Genomic DNA, 27,747 nt, shown 5'->3' with positions numbered 1-27,747 from the left:
CAAAAAAATCTACTCCAATTAATGCAAAAATTTGTCGATGATAGAGCGAAAATGAAAATTTTTTGATCTCGTTTGTTTCTTGATAAAACTTTTTTTTTAATTTTCAAATCATAATCAGAATATATTTTTAAATTATTTTTGACCATGAAATTTTGTCTATTTTTAGCTCTAAATCCACAATTGTAAATCTAAACCAACTCCTTAACCATCCACCTCCCAAATTCCCCCCCTTGTGTACAACAGTTTAGCATATTTCCGTATGAATTATTTATGATAGCCCGCGCCAAATCGCGCACCGTCTGGGCTTAGAGGGGAGTCATCGTCACCCCCATCAAAATCGCACCACCACCAGAGCCTCCCAAAAAACATACATCAAGACTGGTCCCGTTCCATCACTTTTAACCGCCGCCGGTGTGGAGGCCGATTTGTCGACGATATTAGCAGACTACGAGGATAACAACACACACTTTGTACTTCGCGATTCGTGGTGGGATTCGGCGTCGTCAGCTGGTGCTGGTGATGGTGTTTTATGGCTTCTCGTACACGGAATAGTATCGAGATCTTTCGAGTTTAGTTCCCACTGTTAGGGGGGAGAGTGGAAACGGGTTTGTTTTGAACTTGTTTTACGTTTTTTTGCCAAGAGCTGACTTTTTTTAGGATTATTTCAGATAGCAACAATTTGTTTGAAGAGAAAACGGATATTGTTTAGATCAATATAAACAAACAAAAATACACAGATTAAGTTTCATCAAAGCTTTTGAATCAGAAACTATCCTGATATTGTTGCGACTTGATGTCAAGTGTGTCAAGTTTTACATTCAAGCCCATACGACCAGTGATCCTAATTCCCAATCCTTCCCTGGATTACATATTCCAAAGACATATGAGAAATGGATGTTACAGAGATTCATCAGTCTCTCGAGAGCACAACTCATTGGGCATTTAGAGCTTGTGCAGTAGGTACAACAAACGAATCCACTTCCAGCACATGATCTGCTTTCATCTGCAAGAAACACGTTTTCCTTCTGTCCCCTTTCCTCCCCATTTAAATCCTCTTTCCTTAAAACCAATTCTAAAAGCACCAGCAGCAGCAAGCACGTCTCATCTATCACATCTCCCTGGCACTAATAACAAAGGTAAAGAACAAATGCTAATCGAAACTGAATTAAACATAAAATCAGAAACAAAATGCATCACAATGGATTTAGCAATTTGAAACAATTCAAGAGAATCATTGTATATGTCTATGTCCCGGTTCCCCCCTCCCGCACCGCACGAGGATGTCCTTTTTGCCATCAGACCAGGTTTGGTCTGCAAAAACTTTCGAATCAACATCACATGCACTAACACCGCACACACACACACACACACACCTGGTCGGTCATCCTTGGGAAGCAGTCCGAGGGAGCAAAAACGAGTGCACGTCAAGGAACCATGGCCATTTCCTCACCTGTGATTCCATGGGAATTTGCGAAAAAATGCTTCAAAATTAAATTTAATTAGTCAAAGTCAAGTCACAGTCAAGTCATAGTCAAGTCATAGTCAAGTCATAGTCAAGTCATAGTCAAGTCATAGTCAAGTCATAGTCAAGTCATAGTCAAGTCATAGTCAAGTCATAGTCAAGTCATAGTCAAGTCATAGTCAAGTCATAGTCAAGTCATAGTCAAGTCATAGTCAAGTCATAGTCAAGTCATAGTCAAGTCATAGTCAAGTCATAGTCAAGTCATAGTCAAGTCATAGTCAAGTCATAGTCAAGTCATAGTCAAGTCATAGTCAAGTCATAGTCAAGTCATAGTCAAGTCATAGTCAAGTCATAGTCAAGTCATAGTCAAGTCATAGTCAAGTCATAGTCAAGTCATAGTCAAGTCATAGTCAAGTCATAGTCAAGTCATAGTCAAGTCATAGTCAAGTCATAGTCATCTCCAAGATTTCGTCACTTCCCATGGATTTTTCTCACCTGCATTAGTCCTAAAGAACGTCGTCGCAAAAGCAGACCATAGTTCGTTGTGTTAACCTAGAAAATCGGCAGACGTATGATTGTTTAGATTTTCATCTCAAAGCTCCGGCCAGCAGATCTCTGAAGCCTTCGACGATGCTCACAACCTGGAAAACCAGCAACATAATTCCGGTATCTTTGGCCCTGTTCCCCGTTCTTCATCCCCATTTGAAAACACGATTTGTGTTTGCTCCCATTCTGATTCATTCACTCAAATATCTTATCGTGCTCCGACCAAACCGGGTCCCCCAGAATCCCAATATCTGATGAGCTTCTTGCCGGAACCCAATCTTTCGACGACGCAGGGTGGCGTCTCAAGTGGCTCGAGCAGAAGATATCGTACACCCTGCCCCCGTCGCTTTTCCTCGCGCCAATTTTCTCTGCATATTATTGTCGGAGACCCATTTTCCCAGCATGAACGAGCAATTGCATCTGAACATGATGCCGACTCCGACGAATATCGGATAATCTTCAGCCTTCTTCGCCCGACCGCCACACTTTTCCTGCCGATAGACTTTCCGTTCGTTGATTTGTGCTGATGGGGAAAGCGCGCGGTGATTGGGTGCAGAGAAGGATTAAGATTTTTTCAATAAATTATAAAAAATAATACTCATTCATTGAGTAAAAATACATAAAACTAGTTATGTTTATTACAATTTCAATTTATTTATATGATTTGAATCTGAATTTTAAGCACGAATCAAATGTTTTTTTTATCATTTCCCGGATAAACGAAAACTATATCGATTCTGGTGAGGAACTTAAAAAAACCTTTTGAGATATGGTCACCATTTGTAATAATGTTATTTGGCGGACCTTGATAACTATTTGTCAAATGGTTACCATAAGTAATAGAGTTATTTTAATGTTTGTAATGGTAAACAATTTTCTAGATAACTATAAAAAATTATTTGCGGATGTTTTCTCAAATGGTTACCCTAAATCATAAGGTAATTTTAAAATTCAAATGGTTCAACTGGCGGACTTGGATGATTATTTGTCAAATAGTTACCGTTATAATTAGGGTTTTTGAAAAGTTTGTAATGGTGATTTTTTTCTGAATGACTTTGAAAAACTTTTTGAGGATGTTTACTGAAATAGTTATCCTAAATCAAAAGGTTATTTTAAAGTTCAAATGGTTAACTTCAATACGCGATATTATATATCTGTTCGAAATATTGTAATGATTTTCTAATATGTTTCACCAAATTCAACCAGGTTTTATTATTATTTTGAATAAAAATGGTGCCTCGGAGCGTAATCCATTTCGGCGCCCATCATGCAAAAAATAAAAATAAAGTGATGTTAACAATACGGGGTGCACTTTCTTGGAAAATCCTTACAATCATGTGAAGAATCTCGAATTTAAAATTTGGTAGTCACGTAGCCACGTTGTTTATGCCCGAGCACTATCCGAAGAGATTTTCCACAAGCGGCACCCAATCAAAAACCTGAATTATTTCGGATGGGGACCGTAAACGTTTTTGATGGGCTGAAAAATAAGATTACCTCGGCCTCGGCCAGGAGAGAGCAAGCACCACGTTGATACCACCATTTAGCAATGCGCGGTGGAAGTAAAACCAGGCAAATTCTTTGTCCCTGCAAATCTTTTCTTGATCCCCACAAATGGAAGCAACCCGTTTGCCGTGCTTTAAAAAGCAGGCGTTTCCCGACAGCGGCCCAATGTTTGGATCTACCATGATGCAAAAATGGTATACAATCAAAGCAATAGCCCAAATAAACCATTAACACTGGAACGCCCAACGCATGTCCAACTTACACGGACGCCCAAGCCTCCCAAAAAAGTTGGAACGGTAACTTCAACTCGCTGGTTCTCGGGCATTACTCAACCAATCGGGACGATTCTTTTTTCCAGTGATTTGTAAGAATGTATAGATGATCCTAAAATTTGGAAGAACTTGATTTGAACAAATCTGTAATTTCTGCGACAGAAAACATCGTTCCAACTTTTTTAAAACGACTGCCTCCGCGGAATTTTTGACGATTTTTTTTTTTCACGCAAAAAAAAAAGTTGGAACGATGTTTTTGCTCGCAAAAATTACAGATTTGATCAAATTAAGTTCTGCAAAGTTCTAAAATCATCTAGACATCCTAACAAATCACTGGAAAGAAGAATCATCTTGATTGGTTGAGTTATGCCCAAGAACCAGCGAGTTGAAGTTACCGTTCCAACTTTTTTGGAGCCTTGGGCGTTGGAATGTTAAGAATCCGCTATCCGCGTACATCTGTCCTCCCTGCAACAACTTTCCTTCAATCGTGGTTGACCACTTTTATTCCCATCCAGCCAACTAAAATCGAACCAGCATCGAAAGCCACACCAGGCAAACGATCCGCCGCTCTGTTCTCCAATTCTCCAAATACAAAATACAAACCCAATACGAAGCCTAGTTTCCGAGCAAATTCACTAAAAGTTTTGTTTAACATAACTTTTTTTTAAACCGGACTTGCGACGACAGATTTGTTGTTGTTTGTTTTGGTTGCGCCGGTTTCTCACAGATGAATCAGCGTGAGCCCAGTCACGAAATATTCTAGCACAGCTGGTTGCCAGAATCCTGCAAAAATAGTAGAACATTTCTGCTAGAATGCTGTTAGAATATCCACCTCTGTGAGAACTCTTCCAGAATCCTGCTAGAACGCCGTGACTGGGAGGGCGTTTGCGAAGAAGGAGAGAAATGTCAAAACTGGGCGATACACGCAAAATGTGAGTTGATCATTTTGAGGAATGGGGCACAGACAGGGGTGTTTCACAAAATTGCCGCCAGGTTCGCGTTTGTTCTACGCCAAATCCCTCTGGTGGAATTTTTGATGAACTAAATTCTATACAACAGATGGCACCACCATAACGTAAACAGCTACCGTATCATGCAGTATCTCTGGATTTAAATAAATTTAATTTGAAAAGCCTAATTTTGCTTACGAATCGTTAATAATAGGATGATAATGAAAAAAATAGTAATATCAAAGACTTTTTTATAAGTCATTTGCTTTAGAATGGTTAATATAGCAAAAAACATCAAATATATTTTCATTTTCATGTCTGTATAATTTGACTGCATCCGACGGTAGGTCTTGTTTTTGTTTTTATTTGTTTTTGTGCATGGTTTTGACTTTTGGCAAATTTGGCGATTCGGATTCACCGGACCAGTTGAGCAGTCGCGAGAAGGACCGGGGTTGCCGGATGATTGCGGACTCGCATCGAATCGTGACCTGTCCTGCATCGTTAAAGGTTTGTTTTGGTTTGATGTTTTGAGAGCTGCATTATTTACATTCCAAGTGTGTTTATGTTGCAGGAAAACGAAGGCGGACCCGGGCGACGGAAATCCACGATTCGATAAGCCGGTGGATTCGTTCAGCGTACAAGGCGATGCCGAACACAGCCAGAGGCCGGCGAAGTCCATGGGGAGCACCTGAAACCGTGAAGGAAGTTGTACGAGCCCCCCAGTTAAGCGTTGTCCCCGTGTACATGCAGGTCACTGTGATGGAAAACACCGTGCCCCATCCGACGCAGACCTTCGACGAGGATAACTTTCATGAGTTTGTAGTTTGAGAGATCAATAAGCAGGGCTTTTCCTCGCCGACCACCTTCCAAGTCCAGGGATGACCGATTGAGCTGTCCGGCCGTGACAGCGGGGAACCGCTGGTGAGTAGTGCTAGATTGGCTTGGATTTCTAACGTTGACGCATTTGTTTTACTTAGGTTCGCGATTTGGAGGGCGGAGAAGGTGATTACTACGCCGGGATGTTTGATCGATTTGCTGGAGCGAGGCATCCTGAGACAACCTGTCCCGTTGCACGTTTCTGTTGCTCGACGAGGCGGATCGGAACCGAGCAGATCTGGCCGGATCGGTGCCGATGTGGTCGAAGGAGGTTCGGGTGTTGGCGAAGGACACGATTACATCCAGATTACCGTTGATCTTGTCGGCGACCCGCATCATCCACTAGATCGTGGATATTTATGAGGAAAACGAACAGGAGGGCAAGCTGTTGTCGTTGCCAAGTACGTGAACAACTTTATTACCTGGACCCGTCGGAGGATTACATCGGGAAGATACGGTCACATGGACCAGGTTGGATTCGGTGCACTGCGGGAAGGTGGCTTCCAGAAAAACCGCTGATTTAGAACAATAAGTTGCTATTGTATGTTTAATCTGTTTAGTTTGTTAAATTTGTGTATAAAATAAAGGGTAATTTTGGGGATTCCGGTGTTGGGTTAGAGGGTTTCAGTTCCAGGACGTGTGGGTAGCATTCGTGATGCAGATCGAGTGGAACCTAGCCGGTGCAACCAATGTCGATGGAGAATAACAGACGGGTTCGAGTTCCTCAATGCCAGCAGACGTTAAGCCTAATCAGGCATCTTCCCGGTGACCTTTCCTGCTTTCGCTTTTCCCCACGCTACTCGTCGATGCAGGTCATCAGGCTGGCCATTCGGTCACTATACTCCGCTCCGAACAACTGCACCCAGATTTGGTCCGGTGAAACGGGATGTGTCACGTGCAGATCCCAGCTTTGTAGTTCCGAATTTCTCAGGTGAGGTTTCGTATAGAAACAGCTATTCCTTCGGAATCGCTCCGGTTTGATCGCTCTTGAACGGTGCGGGAGAAGGCTTAGTTGGAATACCGTAAGTAGAACTTCTCATTTTAGTTTCTACTAACCTTGGTAGATGCCATCATCTTAATCTGCTGAACCTGCATCCTTCGGACACGTTCCGGCTTGGTAGAGCCTAAGATTTTACCGCCGATCGATCACGCTTGTTTGGAGGAACGGATTCAATGAGCTGCTGGGCCGGATTGGCGTCGTTACCTGAGAAGAAGCTACGTTTAGCATCGGATTGATTAATGTTCTGACCGGCAATATGCTGTCGTGTAAAAAAGGTGTCAAACTAAAAAGTGACCCCGTTCGTTTGACAACAGTTGGTGTCAAACCATCGGGGTTTGAGTGTATATACAAGCACTGGTCCGCATTAAACGAGTTGACACAACCAGTCAGAAATCTTGCCCTGGAATTTGGGTTCCTACGTCCCAGAAGCAGAACCGTTTTCATTGCAACCGGAAACATCTTTTTTCCAACTTTGAAATAAAAAAATAAAAACAACCTAAAAATAAATATTTATTTCGCTTCATGTTGCTATTAGATACAATAATTACAAATGAACAAACTACTTTGCCCTCATTTACCAACAAAACTTCTAGTTTTTCTCGTCCTGGTCCTTGAAGTGCTGATCCATGCATTCCTGGTTGGAAATGTTGACCAACCCGGCTTGGTTTGATGTGGTAAACGCGCACGATGCCACCGGAGAACGCATTCCGCTTCGTCACTTGGTAGATGCCGCGCCGTGCCAGGTCCTGCCCATCCTTGTCTGGCAGGCCGCGGCAACCGAAATGCGTTCCTTGTTGAGCAGCTCGTAGATTTGGCACTCCTTGGCCAACACTCGATCCCAGTACACAAAATCGGCCGCAGAAACCGCCAACGTTTCCAACAGATTATCGACAACCTCATCGTCTGCGAACCGATGAACAGACCGCCGGTGGCAAGGGAATCCACCGCCAGAATAACCAACACCACCCTGGCACCGGAACCCGAGAAGAACCGCCAGCAACAAACTGTTTTCCAGGTTTTGACTGCCTAGTGCAATGTCCCGCTGGAAGGATTGATAGTCCACGGGGCCACCGGCCAGCAGCGAGCAGCTGGAGTGTTCGCAAACGTCGGCGAGAACCATTTTTCACCGAAATATCACAAAAAAAATCAAATATTTCAGCTGCTGAACAACTTTTCCGGATTCGTCTTGCACACACACGGTTTGACAGTTTGCTCTGACAGAAGTTGTCAAAAAGTTGGAGAGAGCGAGAGAGAAACAAGAGAAAAATGAGCATGGTGGCAGCTGTCACGCGAGTGGTAAACTGCATTTAAAATGTATGGGGGAAATCATGAAATAGTAGTTTATGCAACAAGTTGCAAAAAGAGGATTTTTTCAGCACGAGTCGTACATTTATCCAACGAGGTTCACCGAGTTGGATAAATACGACGAGTGCTGAAAAAATCAAATTTTGCAACGAGTTCCATACAACATTTTTTGCAATTTCGACAAACACCCATTGAGTGAAATTTTAAGTCGAATTTTCATGTATTTTGTCAATAAATCGTTTAAATCAAAAAAAATTTGAAAAGTGTTACTTTTCGAAACGAGTGCTGAAAAGTTCAACTTTTCAGCACCCATTTCCGTGCTGAAAAGTGTTACTTTTCAGCATTTATTTTGAAAAGTGTTGCTATTCGATTCTGTTATTTTTGGTACAGAAAAGAAGGCTATTTCGTCGTTCAAGAATGACAGAAAAAGTTAGTAGTTTCACGACGGAATTTCAAAAAATTAATTATTTATTTATTTTGAATATAAATCAAAACTGAGGCTTGAAAAGTAGACGTAGTGATAGGTTATTTTTTATCTACTTACCAGGAGAAATTTTACTCGTCTCCCTTGCATGGTTTCGGAGATTTTTGAAAAAAAAAAAAGCTGGCGCTGCGTTCGATCAAGCTGTGGGCAAAGAGTGAGTTGAGCTTTGGTTGGTATTTTTTTTTTATTACACCTCGAGTGGTGCGGACTCACGTGCGGACTGGTCGAGTCCAAGATCCGCTACCTAATCCAAAAACTGGAGCGAATCCTGCACATCAACCTGGCCCACGTCAACCCGAAGTGCTTCGAGCAGCATGAGTAAAACCAAAAGGACGACGGCGGCGAGGGCGCAGACAACACACTGCTCGCTCTAATTCATGGGGTCAGGAGGTCAGAGAACCTGAACGTGGACCTGACCGAAAGCATCCAGAACTTTACCGATGTTGTGCACAAACATGCGGTGCGTTGAGCGATTCTACAGCCAAAAAAACGCGTCTTTAACCGAGTTGTTTTCTGTCAGGTGCTCATCAAGGTCCTCGAGACAACACGCGACAGCACGAAGATCGAGGCGCGGCACGTCCGGCGGAAGCAGCTCAACCAGTACCTCGACTCGAACCTGCTCAAGCGGGAGCGCAAAATCAGCGACTCCTTCGCCGTCGCAAATGCGCAAACGACCTGCTCAGAAGAAACTAGAAACTAGAGCGAAATTCGACGGGTTTTGATTCGCGGTGTTTCGGTGAGTGATCGTATCACTATGGCAGCGTTGGGTTTTTGGCCGCCGTGGATCTAGCAGTTTTGCTCCACAATGTTAACACATTATGGCCAGAACAGAACAGTGTTACTAGACTGGTTGGACGAAATCACTGGTGTCGTGGCACCTGTGCCGATGTCGATTTCGACTCTCCGCTAGGTCAGCGACGAATGTCTCGAGTGTGACGAGCGGAAGTTATTAAATTCGTTTGGACCGCTCTCTACCATCGCACGTCGATCTTCACAGCGTCAGGTCAGTTAGATTGACCAGCGGAATTACGGTTCCGTTCTCTAGCATCAACGGAATCGGTGATGTGGAGGTGTAGTGGGATATTTTAAACAAATAGTGCGTTTTGTCCCGGCGAAATTAAGTTTCAGATCCTCTGCGAAAGTTATTCATTGTTTCGCATAATCTACACCAACCATCAAAGGAAACACAATCTTCAAAAAAGTTAGGGCTTGCTTTCTTTTGAATGCAGAATCTTTTTTTGCATTAAATTTCTAAATCAATTTATCAATAATTTATATTCAACGCAAAATAATATTTGCCTTGCGCGTTCTCTCTTTTCTCTTCTCTCGCTACGCTTCGTTACCTGCTCTCGCCAGCGTTGCCACATGTACAGATTTATCTGTCATGGTACAGATTTTCAGCAAAGATCTGAGTACAGAATCTGTACGTACAGATGAAAGATATTTGGGTCACCGTACAGATTTGTACAGATTTTCAGATAAAACAGATTCTTACTCAAAATGATATTATTGAATAGTTAAGTTATTGCAGTTATTTCAACATTTAAGAACTTTTCATTGATTAAATCTAGTTTAACTTTTGATACATTCAGAAATGAATCATGCTCATATTTTTTAACGATCTTAGATCCAGTTATGCTAGAATATTTTGAACTACCCAGTACGCCGCAGGTAATTGGCTTCCTACCACTAACATTTACACACAAGATCCGCTGTAGTTACTCTTAGGATTAAGAGAACTGCATTTACAAAAGCAGACTCATTGCTAACCAGGTTTCAGTACCGACAAGGACCTAATAATTGTAATTGTAATTGATTGTTTATTTGTGACGAGAGCCTGTTAGTTTACAACTTTTTATCAGGTTAAGGAGGTTAATACAAATAATTCATAGCATAGCATTTCGTTCTAATAAAGTTATAACATAATTTCCAACATTTCCCATTCTTCTCAAAAATGATTTTGAAATGAAGGAGAATACAGGTAAAATCAAATCTAAAATACTTCAAAAATTTAATAAAAGTTGTAGAGAATTCAACTGAAAATAATGAAGCATAAAGTTTATTGTATTTTTTTTTATTAATTTGAATACATTTTTAAATCATATGAAAAAACATGATTTATTTTACATCCATAATCTTGCTTATTGCATTTAACGCAATTTTTGCAAAAAAATATCTTTTGAGCATTCCATACTTTACATGCACTAAATTTGAAAAATATTTACAACCGCCTTTTAGTTGCCTGAATATTAAAAAAATGTAATCCTCGTTTTTCAAAACATTATTATTTGTTTCTTGAAAGGTAACGTCATTATGTCACATTAAACTATTTAATAAATGGAATTATTTTTTGTCAACTGGATCGATCGGGACTGCACTCTGAATAGTATGAATATGGATTACAGTCTAACATAAATTCTTAAATTCTTAAATTCTTAAATTCTTAAATTCTTAAATTCTTAAATTCTTAAATTCTTAAGCTTTAATTCTTGAATTCCTAAATTCTTTGACATTTTTTTAATTTTAAATCTGGGTTAGCTGGATTTTAGATTATTATTTAGAATTTTAAATTTTTAGGATTTTGAATTTGAATTATCAAATTATTTTTTTTTAAATTTTATTAATTTTTAATTATTAGAATTTTAAAGCTTTGAAATTTGTTATTTTTAAATTTTGTTTTGTATACATATTTCTATTTATTTTTTAATATTAGTATTTTTGTTTTAATATTTGTATTTTTGAATCTGTGTGTTTATAGATTTTCTCTTTGGTTTACTTCTTTTCAAGCAAAATACAAAATCCTTCCTTTTAATTTCAAGATTCTGCGTTTTGAGATTCGGCATCATAAGGCAATTCGGAACCACTTTTCGTTTCTGTTACTTTTCAGCTGCGTACCACTTAAGGAAAATCTTTTTGTGACCCTTTCCTTGACCGTTTCTTGGGCGTTTTTTATATGGAATTTTGCGTTCCTTCCGAGCTGAATATCAGCCTTTAGTGTTGTAATAAGATTGTTCAAAATGCATGTAAAAAAAGTATTTTACAAAAAAATATACCGTACAGATAATGGTACAGATATTCGCCATGCTTGGTGCAGATAAGACAGATTTTTGGACCCTCTGATACAGACGAGCATGTGGCAACACTGGCTCTCGCGCAGGCAAGCGCTTAGCGCAGGCAAAAACAGTCTGAAGTGAAACGTTTGTGCGGCTGGTCGTTGTTTACGTTTTGTGTGCAGGTATAATTTTCAAACAAATCATTTAATTTACCAGATACTTTGTTTATATTTTTCTTGTTGATCATTTCAGCGCCGTGGAGAACTTGATAAAAACGGAACAGCTGGTGCTGGAGAACTCGATCGGTGATCAAAAGAGATTTTGCCGCCGGCCGACAATATTGTTCCGCCGAGGATGCGACCAAGCGAACAAACGATTGGCATCAATCAATCTGCATAATCAGATAAGTACATATGATATTTTGAATATTATATTCAACTTGATACTTTGTGATTTTTTTCTTCTTACTTTTTCAGGTTTGGACGATTTTGGCAGTATGATCAACTAAACAGAATCAACATTCAACTAGAATTTAAGCCGCTAAAGTTCAAATATTATTGCAGTGAACCATCCGTCAAAAAGTGAACAATTCTGTAAAAAATAGGTAGGAAAAAAATGTAAGAAAAACTTTCAAAAACTATTTCAAAACTATTTCTCAAAAAGTGTAAATTTGTATGATAAACTTTAATTTAACATTTGAAAACTATTTCTGAAATTGTGAAATTGGGAAAAAATGTAGGATAAACCTTAAATAACCATATGAAAACTATTTCCAAAATAGTAGCGCTAGGTAAAAATAGCAAGAAAAACCCTAAAATACCATTTACACACCATTTCTGAAATAGTAGACGCAAGGTTAAAAATTGTAAGAAAAACCTTTAAATACTTTTAAAAAACCATTTCTCAAACAGTAAAAACCGAGAGAAAAAGGTCGCTTTTTCGCGAAAATTTACTTTATTTTTACCATTACACAAATGGTAATTTGACGAAACGTTGTTCGGGAATTTTTAAGGTTACCGTTGCTAACCACCCTCAATTCAGATGGTCGAACTTTATGAAAAATGGTAGGGTACCATTTCAGATATGGTATTTTTAAGGTTTTCCTACCATTTTTCAAATAGTGGTTACGATCTCTAAAATGGTGAGAAAACCATTTAACACAAAGTTATTTTAAGGTTCTCGTTTATGCGGGTTAATATCAAACAAGCCTTACCCGACAAACTTCGTTTTGCTTTTTTTTTTGTTTGTTGACATTTTTAACTTTTTTGCTTCTTCAGCCTCCTGTGATCAAAATTTGTTTTGACGTAACTTCCCCCATACAATCTGCAGATTTTCCGGAATCGGTTCCAGAGTGGCCAAAGTTGTAACTTTTTGGCGTAAGAACCTTCCTTGGACTTATACGAACCCAAAGCATCAAAGAGCACCTCGATCCGACGTTCCGTGTTGAATTGATTCGCGTTCGAACAAAACCGTCGAAATTTTTTATATATATAGAAGAAGATTGTTCTACTAAAAATGTCTATAACAAAAAAATAAAAAAGTTTAAAAAATGAAATTACGAGCAATGGTTTCAACATTACAATGAAAAACATGTTTTAAAATGCATTATACTCCTGTCCAGTTGTTTTGCAATCATTAGTTTCCAAAATATCTAAGTACTGACGAAATTTTTTTTCGCGAAAAAAAATAATTCTGCGGTGCAGTACATTGAAATTCCATATAAATTCAAAAAAAAATTAAACGAGTCCAGCCATTTCAACGTTCCGCAGAAAACGCGTTTTAATGTTTGACCTTGAATAAACAAAAACGAAAGCACGCAATGTAAACAATAACAAACACGTTTTGTTTGGCTGACCATTATGTGCATTGTTCCGAAGTTTGATTGAAGTTGGTTGCTTGAGTTCCGAGTTATAATTACAAATTTTTACGGTATTCTAACTTGCACGTGCGTCAAACGCGTTCTGACCTAAAATCCCGAAGCTTTTTTGGTTTTCATTGAATATCTCAGGATTGAAATCGAATTTTGGGGATCTGTGAAGGTCAAAATATGAGGCATTGTGAGCTGCACAAAATGGCTTTCTTAACTCAATTTGGTCCAAAATGCACGTACGATAAGTTAGCACAACAGCGACGACATGACGACGACTTCTATTTTCATTGAAATTTTAAAGTTTTTTTAATTTTTTTACCTCCTGATTTTTTGGGTCTAACGAAATCAAATCTTGACAAAAACATGAAAAAAACATTTGCAAAGACCTTACTGCCCATGTTCGCATAAATGTCCCATATGCAAAAACCGCAAGCTGGGAAAACGGATTTGAAGTTTATCCACCGCATAAGGCTACGTGTAAAGTTTTCGCGAAAAAACTGGATTTCCTCTTGATTTCTAGAACAAAGTACTAGATGTTGTAGGCTTTACTGAAAGAGCACACGATTTGAACCAAACATTAACTCAAACGCGATGAAAATGCATATGAGACATTTATGCGATCAGGGGCAGTAAGTCATATAAAAAAAAACTTAAAATAGCATTTTGGGAAATCGATTTTCCTAAGATATAAAAAATATTTAAAAATCGGCAAGAAAAGAAATCAGTTTACCTGTTACTTTTTTAATAGTCCTTTTTAATACCTACAACCAATACTAGACACCAAATCGATTGCAAAATTCCTCCAAGAGATACAGATTTTGGAATATCAAAGTAGGGGAGTTTGGGGTAATTCGGACACTCAAAGGAAATAGCTCTGCTACAGGCTATATAGACAATTTAAAAGAATGTTGATGGCATTAGAAGACATTGTATGATCTCCGATGTCCTCTATGAATAAATGTTCTAAATTTCTATAAATTTTGATTAAAATCCATTTTTATCGTAAAATCAATAGATGAGCAATTCTCTACGGAATCAGCCGACTTTGACCAAAGGAGCTATTTTGTATCATTGGTTCACCCATACAAGACTCCATACAATTTTGGCATCTGTACATACAAAAATGGTACGTAAAATCTGTAACTTTTGAAGGAATTTTCGGATCAATTTGGTGTCTTCGACAAAGTTGTAGGTATTGTTGAGGACTATTCAGAAAAAATACGTACACGGAAAAAATGCCAATTTTTAAATAAACTTTTTTTTATAAACAGACTCGATTTCACAAAATCCGCATATTTTTTTTATTTTCGAGATGTTTCAAAAAGATCGGAAAATTTCACTAATGTTTCAATGTTAACAATGAAAATCGGAGCTGAGATATCGACATTAGAAAATGGTGGGTTATTTGAGCGAGACATAGAAAACTTCAATTTTCCTGTTTCTTTTTCTTTAAGCCGCTGTATCTCAACAACCAGAGCTCCAATCTCCAATGTCTCTTAGACAATTTTAAAGTAAATTTTCAGATCTTTTAAATAAAAATATTTTCAGAAGTGGCCAATCATGGTCACTTTTCTTTAAAATTGAAAAACTACAAATATGTTGCTGAAATCAAACTTTCGATAAATATATCTTGAAAACGGGGCCAGACTTTCGAATATTAACGTACCATTTTTGTAAGGACAGCTGCCATAATTGTATGGAGACATGTATGGGTGAACCAATTACCCACAAATTTTGAGCCAAATAAAAAATACAAATAAATATAAATAATATGTCAAAATTTTCTGTAAACATTTTTGGAAATGGGTTACAAAACGTTCAAATTATAGTTAGGTAGAAAACTGTAATGAATACAGAAATATAAGTATTCCATATTTATTGAAAATTCCTGATGCGCCATTTAAAGACTGGGCCTCAAACTTATTTTACACTTACACCAAATACAATAAATAAAACTCAATAATATTTGCAGCGATTTAATCAGATTTAATTGTTAAAACATGCAAAACGCAATGAAAAGCTGATGAATATTTGTTTTTTGCTTTTTTTATGAGATGCATTAAAAAAAAAGTTTTTTGAACAAAATGACAATACGTTCAATAGAAATCTGAAATATTTGAAAACTTTAGCTGATAGATGTATTTTACCATTTAATATAACTTAATTCGCAGTTATGGATTTCGCTAGGTTTTTTACCTCCCTTTTCCTAGATCTCAAGATTTAAAACATCAAAAAAAAATGCTACAAAGTCAGTATTCTGAAACATTCATAGTTGTAATGAAAATCAAAATCTCTATAAAAACACAAAGAAAAAAAACCGTAACATGTTATCTCGAAAAATAAAATTGAATTTTATTGAATATAAATAAATTCCATTTTTTAACAAACAATTTCCCATATTTGACCCGCAAGCTTATGTTAGTTTCAAATTTGGCTCACCATTTAAAAACTTTGGGCACGCCTGAGTAAGGTTCCTTTCTGATATACCAATGAATGTAACAAAATAAAGAAAATCAAGGTTTTGTTAAAATTTGCATACCTCTAATTCCTTTTTGAACGTTTTGAATCGACTCTTTCGATTGAAGGTGACTTTTCCTATCTTCTTTTCGAGAATTGTCAGAATAAGTTTGTTAAAGGGATCGCCTGATCTTATATTTTTATCTGCTTTAGCCGAAAGTTTCAGAAGATGTGGTTGAAATCTGATTTTTTACTCTGAATTTAAATATATAATTTTTTATGTCCCTTCTCCTATTGCCAAAAACATTAAATTTATAAAAACATAAATTATAAGAAATGGTTTCATCATTTGAATGAAAAAAGTGTTTTAAAATGCTTGTTGAATCAGTCTAGAGTTTTCCATCATTAGTTTTAAAATTCTTAGCACTGACGTAAAAAAACTTTACGTTAATTTTTATTATTATTATAGTTTTTTATTGACCATAATTTGGCATTCGTGTCATAAATTTTGGCGGTAATGAACATCGGATTTTCATAAATATTCTGAATATTTTCAAATAAGCCTAAATATTTTTATCAATGCAGAAACCTGTTTTTTAAATTGTTTTTAGTTTACCTATTTCTATAAAAAATAAGTTTTTTGACAAAGAACTTTGTCCTAAGGTTTCTATACGTGGTGTCAATCCAACATTTTTGCGAAGCGAAAACGTTACGTGACGAATTCCCCTCTCGGCAAATTTCCCCTCTTTTTGGTGCACGCTGGTTGGATGAATGAACGTTTCCCAATCAGTCAATCGAGAGACGTGAGGTTGAATCACCCCTACTCCACCTCATAATTTTCGGATCGTCGACGAGGCAAAAGGTGAATAAGGAGGTATAGGAGAATGGGTGCAAAGAGGCGTAGCATACGTCCCCGGTCTAAACCAACAAAACGCGGCTCGGTCGGTCCCGAAAGTTCATTCTATTGCTGGACGTCGACGAGAACACATCAGAAGCAGATAGCCTGGTGGCCCGGTAGCAGACGGCTTGGAGGTCCGGGAGCAGATGGCTTGGAGGCAAGGACCAGCTAAGACATGCCAGTCGCGGGAGTCGATCATTGGAACTGGCCACCACCTGGACTGGAGTGGCCGGAGGCCCCGGGGATGTTCCGATGGGGGATCATTTGCTGAACCATAAGAATTGGGGCAATATGGGTATCAAACTTTATGGTTTTTGATACTGGACATAAAAAGATGCATTTGGCCATTATCTGAAGTTTAGCAGTTAAAATAAATTGCTTATTAGGCAGGAAGTAATAAATAGATTACTGCGATGCACATTTTTTTGTGCCGCTGTAAAAATCTGTTTCTGGAAATTTTGGATAACTATTTCGTAATCAATTAGAGCCCTGTAAAGGGCAGTTTTAATGTCGGCTGTTGAAATTTCCTTTGCTGCCGCCGATTGCTTGCAACAGCCTTGCAAAAACATTCCCGCATCTTGGTAACTTTTGAGTGGTGAAGGCAAATCGATTGATTTCACCTCGATTTCTATTTCAGCTCCACTTGCAATTTCCGTCAACTTAGATCGATAGGACGTTAATTATAAGAGAATCATGGGAAAATTTCAACAATTATCTTGCAAAGTTCTTTGTCATACTGGTCATGTGTAACATAACCACCTGCACCTTTTTTAAAATAAGTTTGCCTTCTGGGTTTTCCGGGTGAATTTGAAATAAGGGGGGGGGGGGGAAGGGGTTAAAATTGAAAAAGATTTGCAACGGCCTTTAATAAAATAAACAATTTGCTTAAAATAAAAATATTCCGCAAATTGAAAAAAAGGATATAGGATAATCAACATAAAAATATAATAAAACATCCTTGAAAAATAAAAATAAATTGTCGAGCAAGTCAATTTATTCCGTAAAAAGTTGATAATTAATTAAATTCTACTTTAAGATTTTAAAACCAATAACTTTTTTTTACAATTTATCCTTCCCAAAACACCACCGTCCATCATTCATTCTTCGTCTCGATTCTCGGGCGCAGAGATCAAACTGCTATTGAGAACCGGCCGGAACCGGGCCGATTTTCACTGCCGGAGAAAATCACCGATACAAGAAAAAGGTTTGCCGAACGTCCACATCGAGTTGAGGGCGTGGGCGGGGAGACCCGGGTGAAGGGGGCAGCACTTTATGCATTTCCATCAAACGCAATCGGAGAGAGATAATTTCGTTTCTCTGTTTATCGTCGGACAGATTTGTGTTCCAAACCCCCTCCTGCACGAATCCTGTTCCGGAAAATTGTTGTTGGGTGGTGAAGGGGGTGAGGGTGTCTTTGTACCCAATCTTCATCTTCATTGCACTGCTGGCAGACAATTATCTAGATGTGTTTGTTTATCTCTATCAAGAAGACGATGATGATGGGACCGGCTGGCTGGCTGGCTAGCTTGGCCAACGCAGAGAACAACAGCAACGCCAACAACACCATCATCAGGGCAAGGATGCGGACTTGGGATGAGAATCGAACCAATGAACTAACACTGAGCTGATTTGCTGAGTGGTTCTCTGGCAAGATATTTCACTTAATTTTCATTCAAGAATATTTTTCAAATGCCATCAAAAACACAAATTATAACTATTAGAAATCAAGTTCGAATGTTCAAATTTAAAATTTTGTTTGATAGTACAATTTTGCAGAGCATTTCTTCTCTAGCAATAAGAAGCAAATGCTCGATGCACGTCGGTCGTTTGATTTTTCACTACACATACAGCTTCACCCAGCGAGACTTCAATCTCTTAACGAATATCTCCAAAGGATCCTTACTCTTCTTCTTGCCGTTTTCTTCCAGGGTCGGTCAATTCGGTCAGAGGACTCTCGGGGGGAGGTGGATTTGCTATCCGAATGATGGACGACACCCGCACTGCTCCACACTGCTCGGATTCCCGATTGAATCCTAGTTCTGCTGCTGCTGCTGCCCATAAACCGATACGATTGACGACTGCACGAGAGGACGAGATTGTCCTGTCCTGGTAGGGTACGGCCACAGGACGCCGGCAGGATCTATTTTATGCTTCGGTACGGACGATGACGAAAATGAGATTGAGATCCGAGGATGGCGGAGAGGGAAGGGAAGGAAACTTTGAGTAGTTATGGGTGTTTGAAACAAATAAATTTCTTTTCTGTCACTTGGATGTTCAACATTGAGCTGATAAAAGAAACCGATTTTAGTTACACTTTTGTGGCATTGCATTGGGGAAGGACATGGCTGTCAGGGTGGCAGTAGGTTTCTTCTGATGGGAGTATGGACTTATGGGTCACTCCAATCTGAGTTCATTTTGTTATGCAACAAACTCCGTCAGATTACAAAAAAGGTCTATCAAATGAAATAATTCAAAGGAGATCAGTCGTTGTTGAACTACTTTTTCACTTGTACATTTTACCAGAACTATGGCAAAATAGAACGATCACGACGATTTGATTCAAAACCAAAGATGCCTCAAATGTATCTCATAATATACTGTCGTGATTGTGCTATCTTGACGCACATCAATTTTGGGCCAAATTGAGTTAAAGACGCCATTATGTGCTGCTTTCAATGCCTAACTTTTTTTTATCTTCGCAGATTCTCATGAACTCGATTTTAATCCTGAGATATTCAACAAAACCTGGAAAACCTCTGTGCATTGTTGTCTTTTTTCATATAAAAGTTGTTTCAATCTGATCGTGCAATCTTGACATACCCTGCAACTTGTTGCAAGTGCGACAACTGACCAAAGAGCAGTTCTCTAGAATTTACTCACAAAATAGACTGATTTGAATGTTTGTAATTTTTATTATTTGTGGGAAACCACATGAAAATTTGTTCATCGAGGCCTTATGTCCACATAAGCCATTTTGCTTCATTAGTTCCTTCATACAAGTCTCCATGCAAATTTGAGGGATGTCCATAGATAACAGTGCTGTTAAACGTTAATTAACGTTAACGCGTCCGTTAATCGTTAAAATTAACGTGAACGCGAACGGAGCCTACGTTGATCTTAACGATAACGTGAACGGAACACGTTAATTAACGTCGTTAACTAACGCGTTAATCCTTCTGAGGCCCCGACTTTGAGGGCCTGTATATCCCAAATGACAACATTTAGCGGGTTACTTCCAATTGGACTTGACTCTATAAGCTCCCGGAAGAGGTATTTGACCATCGTGGCCACCGGTTCCGGCAAACCGGAACTTCCGGAAAACATATTTTTTACTGATTTTATCAAGGAACAAGTATCTGAGTAAATTTTTAAAACGGATTTTTTTTGTTAATCTTAACATTGCCTGTTTTGGGTCGATTCAGGTCAACTGTGGCCACTCCAGAATCGGTTCCAATGTACACCATATACTTGATTAACACAACAAAATGGGGCTGTTTAAATCGAGAATCGTTTAAAAAAAGAATGTCCATGACTTAAGTTGAGGATAAATTTCAAAATTTATCAATTGTAATTCGTTTAATTATGTTATTAACACATTTTAGCATAGTTTTGGAAAACCTAGGATGTTCTAGTTCATCCGAAACATCCGGGAATGTTTTGCAACAGGCTTACCAAAGAAACAAGTCGACAACGGACAACGGATACTACCCAGACTGCTTCAGTAGTATGATAGGTTACAGTGCATTGTTGTAACCATTTATTGGGATGTTCTGAGTCATCCGAGAACCCCTTGGAGTTAAGACCGGTGAGTCTACCGCCGTAACAAGCAGGAGGTCGGCGGTTTTTGACCGCGGATCATACCCGCTTTGCTTCAGTGAGTATGGTAGACTGCTTTGTTAATGTGTTGGAATGTCCTGAGTCATCCAAGGACTCCCTGGAGTTAAGACCGGTGAGTCTACCGCCGTGACAAGCCAGAGGTTGACGGTTTTTGACCCCGGCACATACCCGAATAGCTTCAGTGAGTATGGTAGACTACTTTGTTAATGTGTTTGGATGTCCTGGGTCATGCAAGGACTCCCTGGAGTTAAGATCTTCGAAGGAATTCCATGGGAGTTTATTATTTTCTCGAGACATCACTGTACAATCACAATACAAGCAGCTTAGTTGAAAGTTGGCAACGAAATGACCAGCTATCCTGCTGCTTGTCACAGTTCTGCCGTCTCTACTTCCACCGTAACCATGGAAACCACCATGCCGCCCAACCTACGCAGCCTATCGTGGGGTGGGTGGGTGTTTGTGTTTTCATGGTAACCAGCGTGGTTTCCATGGTTACGGTGGAAGTAGAGACGGCAGAACTGTGACAAGCAGCAGGATAGCTGGCCTACTTGGATTCAGTGCTTTGCGACTGCGTCTGCTTGCACTATGCTAACTGAAAGCACCCACGCCAACTGTAGGTTTTTTAACTGGACCACCGAAAACAATAGGCAGTGCATTACAAAAAATCATGGAATTTTGTATGTCGGTCGTAAGCATAATTTTTCTCCATATTCAATGTCAAGTTCAATACAAGGTCGGATCATGAGGCGTCGGCATGATTCCGTAGCAACTTTTCAAAACGGCATAACCTTGGATGTTGGCCAACGATAGCCGGTTCCGGAGTGGTCCGGTTGGGCCAGCAAACATAGGCATGTCCATGACAGATGAAAGCTTTAAATTTCACAGAGTTCAACATGTTACATGTAGGGGGTTTCAATAAGGCAGTCTTCGGAACTGGGTACAAGGTACATTGGAACCGATTCTGGAGTGGCCACAGTTGGCCTGAATCGACCCAAAACAGGCAATGTTAAGATTAACAAAAAAAAAATCCGTTTGAAAAATTTACTCAAATACTTGTTCCTTGATAAAACCAGTGAAAAATATGTTTTCCGGAAGTTCCGGGTTGCCGGAACCGGTGGCCACGATGGCCAAGTACCTCTTCCGGGAGCTTATAGAGTCAAGTCCAATTGGAAGTAACCCGCTAAATGTTGTCATTTGGGATTTACAGGCCCTCAAAGTCGGGGCCTCAGAGAGATTAACGCGTTAATTAACGACGTTAATTAACGTTTTCCGTTCACGTTCTCGTTAAGATCAACGTAGGCTCCGTTCGCGTTCACGTTTAGGTTAACTTTTAACGATTCCGTTAAGTTAAACGTCGTTAATTTAAACGATTAACAGCACTGATAGATAAGTTCTATGAAACATTCGAAAACTGAATCTCAAGAATTTTTTCGACAGATTTGGTGTCTTCGGCAACTTTGTATGTTATGATTAGAACAATTCAGAAAAAATTACACTATGAAAAAATCATTATTTTATCACAAAAACTCGATTTTGACAAGATTTACCCCTTTGACTTTTATTTCATTTTTGATTACGGTGTATTTTTTAGAACAAACTAATGATAAAAAATTCGGAATGTCTGATATTTGGCACCGTGAAAGAAAGGCTCTTTCCCGACATTTTGCGGTATATACCGAAATATTTCGTCGGAGGGTCTAGAGCAACTTTTTTTTGAAGATTATTTTTCGATTTCATGGGATATTTCTCGAGTTTTTTTTTAAAAGGTCCTATCAACAAAATTTTCACTTTTTGCTTTTTGGGTGTTTTTGAATACCCCTGACTCAAGGCGGTTCTAAAAACACCCAAAAAGCAAAAATTGTAAATTTTGTTTATAGGACCTTTTCAAAAAAAACTCTAGATTTGTTCAAAAAGTCACAGAAAATCGGTGCACTCATGTTGATATCACTCAAACTTCTTTTGAATATGCCTTGGGGACTCTAAACAACTATATTTGACCAATATATGACCTCCACAAAAAAAAAATCGAGGCAAATTTACTAGATTTCTTTGCTTGCTTTGAAATTACTCCAAAATCCATACTGGAAATCCCGATACAACCGAAAATAAATCTTTTCTTTGTACAATTTGTAATGAAAATACAGCAACACATTGCCAGGATACGAATTTGACCATTAAACAATGCAAAACATGGATTATTTAATAAATAAGCTGTTTATTACCCAATAGGTTCCGAAATTTTTTTTTTCAATCCTCTGCCACATCACACTACTACATTTTAAAACATTTTAAAATCAATCACATTGTGGAGAGCAGTTTTCTGAACAAGTTCCATAAAATAGTATCAGTTTTGGTTCAATATAATCAGAGATATGCCCAATTTCCTGAAATAAATAGTGCCTTTCTCCAAAATTTCTTAATTTAATTACCTTTCACATGATGGGCACTGCCTACTGCGTTTTGTAATGAATGCTTTAGAATAATTTTAATGAATTCCGTCAAAACTTGTTATAAATTTTATGTTTTAAAAAAATATATCATCATAAAAAATATCTTAGTAGGCAGCGCCCATCATGTGAAAGGGAATTAAATTAAGAAATTTTAAAGAAAGGCACTATTTATTTCAGTAAATTGGGCATATCTCTGCTTATATTGAACCAAAACTGATACTTGTTTTATGGAACTTGTTCAGAAAACTGTTTTCTACAATGTGATTGATTCTAAAATGTTTTAAAATGTAATGGTGTAATGTGGCAGAGGATTGAAAAAATAATTTTCGGAGCCTATTGGGTAATAAACAGCTTATTAAATAAATAATCTATGTTTTGCATTGTTTAATGCTCAAATTTGTATCCGGGCAACGAGTTGCGTAGTTTCATGACAAATTGTACAATGAAAAGATTTATTTTCGGTCGTATCGGGGTTTCTAGTATGGATTTTGGAGTAATTTCAAAGAAAGCTAGAAATCTGGTAAATTTGGTTTGATTTTTTTTATTGGAGGTCAAATATTGGTCAAATAAACACGGAGAAAAAAGAGTTCCCAAAATCGTGAACAAGCGTTCATGAAATTCGGAACCACGAACAAAGTGTTTAAATTCCATGGTACGATTTTGAAAAACGTACCATGAAATTTGAACACTTTGTTCGTGGTTCCGAATTTCATGAACGCTTGTTCACGATTTTGAGAACTCTTTTTTCTCCGTGTAGTTAGTTAGTATTCTCAAAACATAATCATAAGAAATTTGAGTGATATCAACATGAATGCACCGATTGTTTGTGATTTTATTGAATAAATATCCCATAATATCGAAAAATTATCTTCAAAAAAAAAAGTTGCACTGGACCCCCCGACGAAATATTTCGGTATACCCCGCAAAATGTCGGGAAAGAGCCCTTTTTTCACGGTGCCAAATATCAGACATACCGAATTTTTTATCTTTGAGGTCTCGAAAAAATACACCGTGTGATATGTAGCTACTTTTGAGCTATATGGAATTACCATTATTTTGTTTTGACCAAGCTATGATTTTTTGAAAAGTATCGAAACGCCCACAAATATAAAATTTATAATTATTTTAAGGTGTAAAATCAAATTCCAAATCGAAAAGTACTCTGGTATAATGTTGGTATAGTTCGCCGTTTTTGAGATAAAGCCATTTAAAAGCAAATCATTCAATAAAATTGACAGATTTTTAAAGTTAAAAAAAAATATTGAATATTTTCAGATTTTTAAAATCAGGGCATCAATCATATTGTTTATAGATTGAGAAAATATCATACAAGTTATTCATTCAAAATCTGATCAATGGTTTCCAAAATATCATCGATTGATAATTGAGGGTCAATTGGGTAAAACTTTAACAAAAAAAATTGTTGGTAATTTTTATTCTTTGCAAAGCTATACTTAGCAACCAAAGTTCGGATCAACGATGTCCAAAAATCGAGTTGTAGAGAATTTTCTCAGTTTTTAGAGTACATTTTTTTTAAAGATGGGCAGATACTATTTAAAAAAAAGAAAAAGGACAATTTGATTGAATAACACAACTAGACATTTTTGAAGTTGATGTTAGTAAACGCTTCAGTTTCGTCAATGTATGATAGATTTGGGCTCCTTGAACACACTCTAAAAAAAACGAAACTATTGGCACTACGCCCCCCGGGGCATGGCCTTCCTCTAACGTGGGATTTCTGCTCCAGCGCCTCTGACGAGACAGGAGAAACCGGGACCGACGTTTTACTTCACCATCCGATAGAAGCTCAGTGGATAAGGCGGGAATCGAACCCGCGTCTCATAGCATCATCGGGATCGGCAGCCGAAGCCGCTACCCCTGCGCCACGAGACCCAAAAAAAAAAAAGAAAAAGGACAATTTGATTGAATAACACAACTAGACATTTTTGAAGTTGATGTTAGTAAACGCTTCAGTTTCGTCAATGTATGATAGATTTGGGCTCCTTGAACACACTCTAATCGACATTGAATTCTAGTGATTTCCTGGCCAATAAATAAAATCGAGTTTCTAGTTATAGCCATTTCAGGCATTTTTTTTAAATACTTGCAATTTTTTTTAAATTAGTGCCCATGTTTGCAGATTCTTGAATTTTTTTTTTTGAAAAGCTGAGAAAAATCTCTACATTTTGCTTTTTTGAACTTTGTTGATACGACCTTTAGTTGCTGAAATATTGTCATGCAATGATTTAAAATCAGGAAAATTTATGTTTTCTAAAGTATCTGTTACACTATGGCAAACACACAAACAAATTCGAACTTTTCGCGTTCGACAGTTTGCCAAACTCGCAATATTGATTGCGGCAAACAATGTGTCAAAATGTGTGAGTTTGTTTGATTGTTTACCGCAGTCTTATACCACCTTAAGTCTCTTCCAAACAACCCACCTTTTTTTATTGTCGATATCTAAGCCGTCCGATTATTTTAACATTGAAAATTGGACCATTAGTTAGTTAGATATCGACATTAGAAAAAGGTGGGTTTTTTGGGGTGAGACTTAGAAAACATCAATTTTCCTGTTTTTATATGTTTGCATGGCAATATCTCAGCAACTAAAGGTCGTTTCAACAAAGTTCAAAAAAGTTTTCTCAGCTTTTCAAAAATATTTTTTTCAAAGGTGGGCTAACATGGGCACTAATTTAAAAAAATGAATAGTTGCGACTAATGTCAATAAAAATACATAAAAATGGCTATAACTTTAAAATAATGCATTGCTTTAAAATAATTGATTGCAAATTCGATTTTACATCGAAAAAATAAGTTGACCAATTTTGACGACCAATATTTCGATTTTTTTTAAATCAGTATTGATTCAAAAATTCATATTTTGGTCAAAGTTTTTTTGCTAGTTCTGGAAATTTCTGAAAAGTTGGCATTAGATGTCCCCTAAAACATATCAGAAAAAAAAAAATAAAAATAGTGTTATTTTGCAAATCAAGCTTTAGTGACAAAAAAATTATTAAAAATCAACAAAAACATTTTACCGTGTATCATTTTTTTCAGTGTAGTCCTTATCCATACCAACAACTTTGCCGAAGACATCACATCGATCCAAAAATTCCTTTAAAAGATTAAGATTTTTGAATTTTTCTATATCATTTTTATATGGACAGCTGCCAAATTTATATGGAAAATTATATGGATAAACTAATGATGCAAAATGGCTTTTTGAGCATACCAAATGCACCAAAAAAGTTTCAGCCGGATTAAAAAATACAAAAAAAAATCAAATGATCGAATTCTCAGATAATTGCTCTTACTAAAAAAAATAAAATAAGACTAGAGAAACTTACTGTTTAAGTATTATGTAACATATCAATATTTTTTTATTTCTTATAAAATTTTTTTTTAAATTTATCTGAGAACATAAAAAGTGGGTCTGATTTTATTATTATTTGGAAATATTCCCTCATGTTACACTGCACATCTCAGGACGATATAAACAGGAAAACAAATTTATTTAAAAAAAAGTGATTATTTGGACTTGTGGATCTCGTCATACCTAAGCTTTGTATTACAATTGAAAAGAAATTGGTTTCGCCTCAATAAGTTCTAGAATTCAAATGAGATTTGCAAATATTTAGACTTACAAAGCTACAAACCTACCTTATCCCTAACAACATAACTTGTTTTTTTTTTCATTTATTTACGGTATTTAAAAATATGTTTTTCATATTTTTTCGAGCATTACTCAAATTCACATTAAACGTAATGACTTCTTTGCTCGTTCCAACTGACCAAATTATAATCAAGTTGAAAGAATTTCCAGTTTTCGCTTTGATTGGCATCCCGGCATTCACATTGGATGACCATAACGTCATCATTACACAATTTGGAGCAATCGTTCTTGTTTTAATTTTTTTCTTTTTTCACTTCACGCATTCAACCCATTCTGGTGTAATTATAATTTTTGACTCTTCTCGCCGGAGAGTCGGTGCTGCGCTGATTCATTTCCAATCACATCTCCTATAGGGATTCATTTTTCTGTGATATGCATTAAATTTTATTATATTAATAAAATTGTAATTAATACCCAACGCGCACCACGGCCACGATATCGGGCCAAACATGCAAAAATGAACCATTTCAGAGTGAGACTGTAAAACCCTCAAATGGAGACGCACTGTGGGCCAATAAAAAAATCACGCACCACCAGAGATAAACAAAAACGAATAAAAAGCGACCTCGTCGCGCGGCGCATATATAGTAATTTAATTATCTTAAATAAATTTTAATTACAAAGTAAAATATTATTGCATCAGGACCAGTCGCACTCTGTCACAATGCTCATTTGCGTGGGCAGAAGTTGAGTTCATGGGGCCTGTGTGAACTGTGTCCTTTTTTTTTTTTCCTCTTGTATTGTAGTTCGATTTCAATTGCATTGTTCCTCATTTTCCTACCCACACTGCCTCCTAACCAGCCCCACTCCACAATTTCGAAGTGGGGGTGTATCACTCAATTCATCCACCCCCAGTCACCCTCTCAGCCCGAGGCCAACCAAAAAACACGCTCACTGGAGGGTGATATAATTAAAATTTAATAATCTGATCCAGACCGAAATTGGCCCTGTAACTGGCCCCGAAATCAGTGCAAAGGGGGGAGAGGTCATGGTGAGAGGGGGGGGGGATGGAAAAATGCAACCCAAATCACGTCCAGCCAAATCAATCCATCGCCCTCCGGGGACCAACTAGTTAATCTGGGTTGGCATTCAAGTCCCGCCGTGG

At 37.7% G+C, this 27,747-nt stretch overlaps 1 protein-coding gene and 1 pseudogene across 2 annotated transcripts; one reads left to right on the top strand and one right to left on the bottom strand.

Annotated features, from left to right (window-relative positions):
* Positions 1–4,773: 4,773 nt before the first annotated feature.
* On the top strand, positions 4,774–6,652 carry LOC120422762 (uncharacterized). Of its 2 annotated transcripts, none has more exons than XR_005606170.2 (4): positions 4,774–5,243; positions 5,308–5,444; positions 5,526–5,657; positions 5,714–6,652. XR_005606170.2 is itself a non-coding variant. In XM_039586311.2 (4 exons), exons 2-4 carry the CDS (start codon positions 5,382–5,384, stop codon positions 5,973–5,975), a joined length of 423 nt encoding a protein of 140 aa, XP_039442245.1. In that variant the 5' UTR covers positions 4,781–5,243; positions 5,308–5,381; the 3' UTR covers positions 5,976–6,652. The 2 variants fall into 2 exon arrangements, 1 of the variants encoding a protein (XP_039442245.1); XM_039586311.2 differs by having other exon boundaries at positions 4,781–5,243; positions 5,560–5,657.
* Positions 6,653–7,141: 489 nt separating this feature from the next.
* Positions 7,142–7,917, bottom strand: LOC120422765 (proteasome subunit beta type-5-like; annotated as a pseudogene).
* Positions 7,918–27,747: the final 19,830 nt, after the last annotated feature.

This window comes from Culex pipiens, chromosome 2, assembly GCF_016801865.2.
Source record: "Culex pipiens pallens isolate TS chromosome 2, TS_CPP_V2, whole genome shotgun sequence".
Lineage (NCBI taxonomy): Eukaryota > Metazoa > Arthropoda > Insecta > Diptera > Culicidae > Culex > Culex pipiens.
The sequence above is the reverse complement of the archived record's forward strand: the minus strand, read 5'-3'. Positions and strand labels throughout refer to the sequence as shown.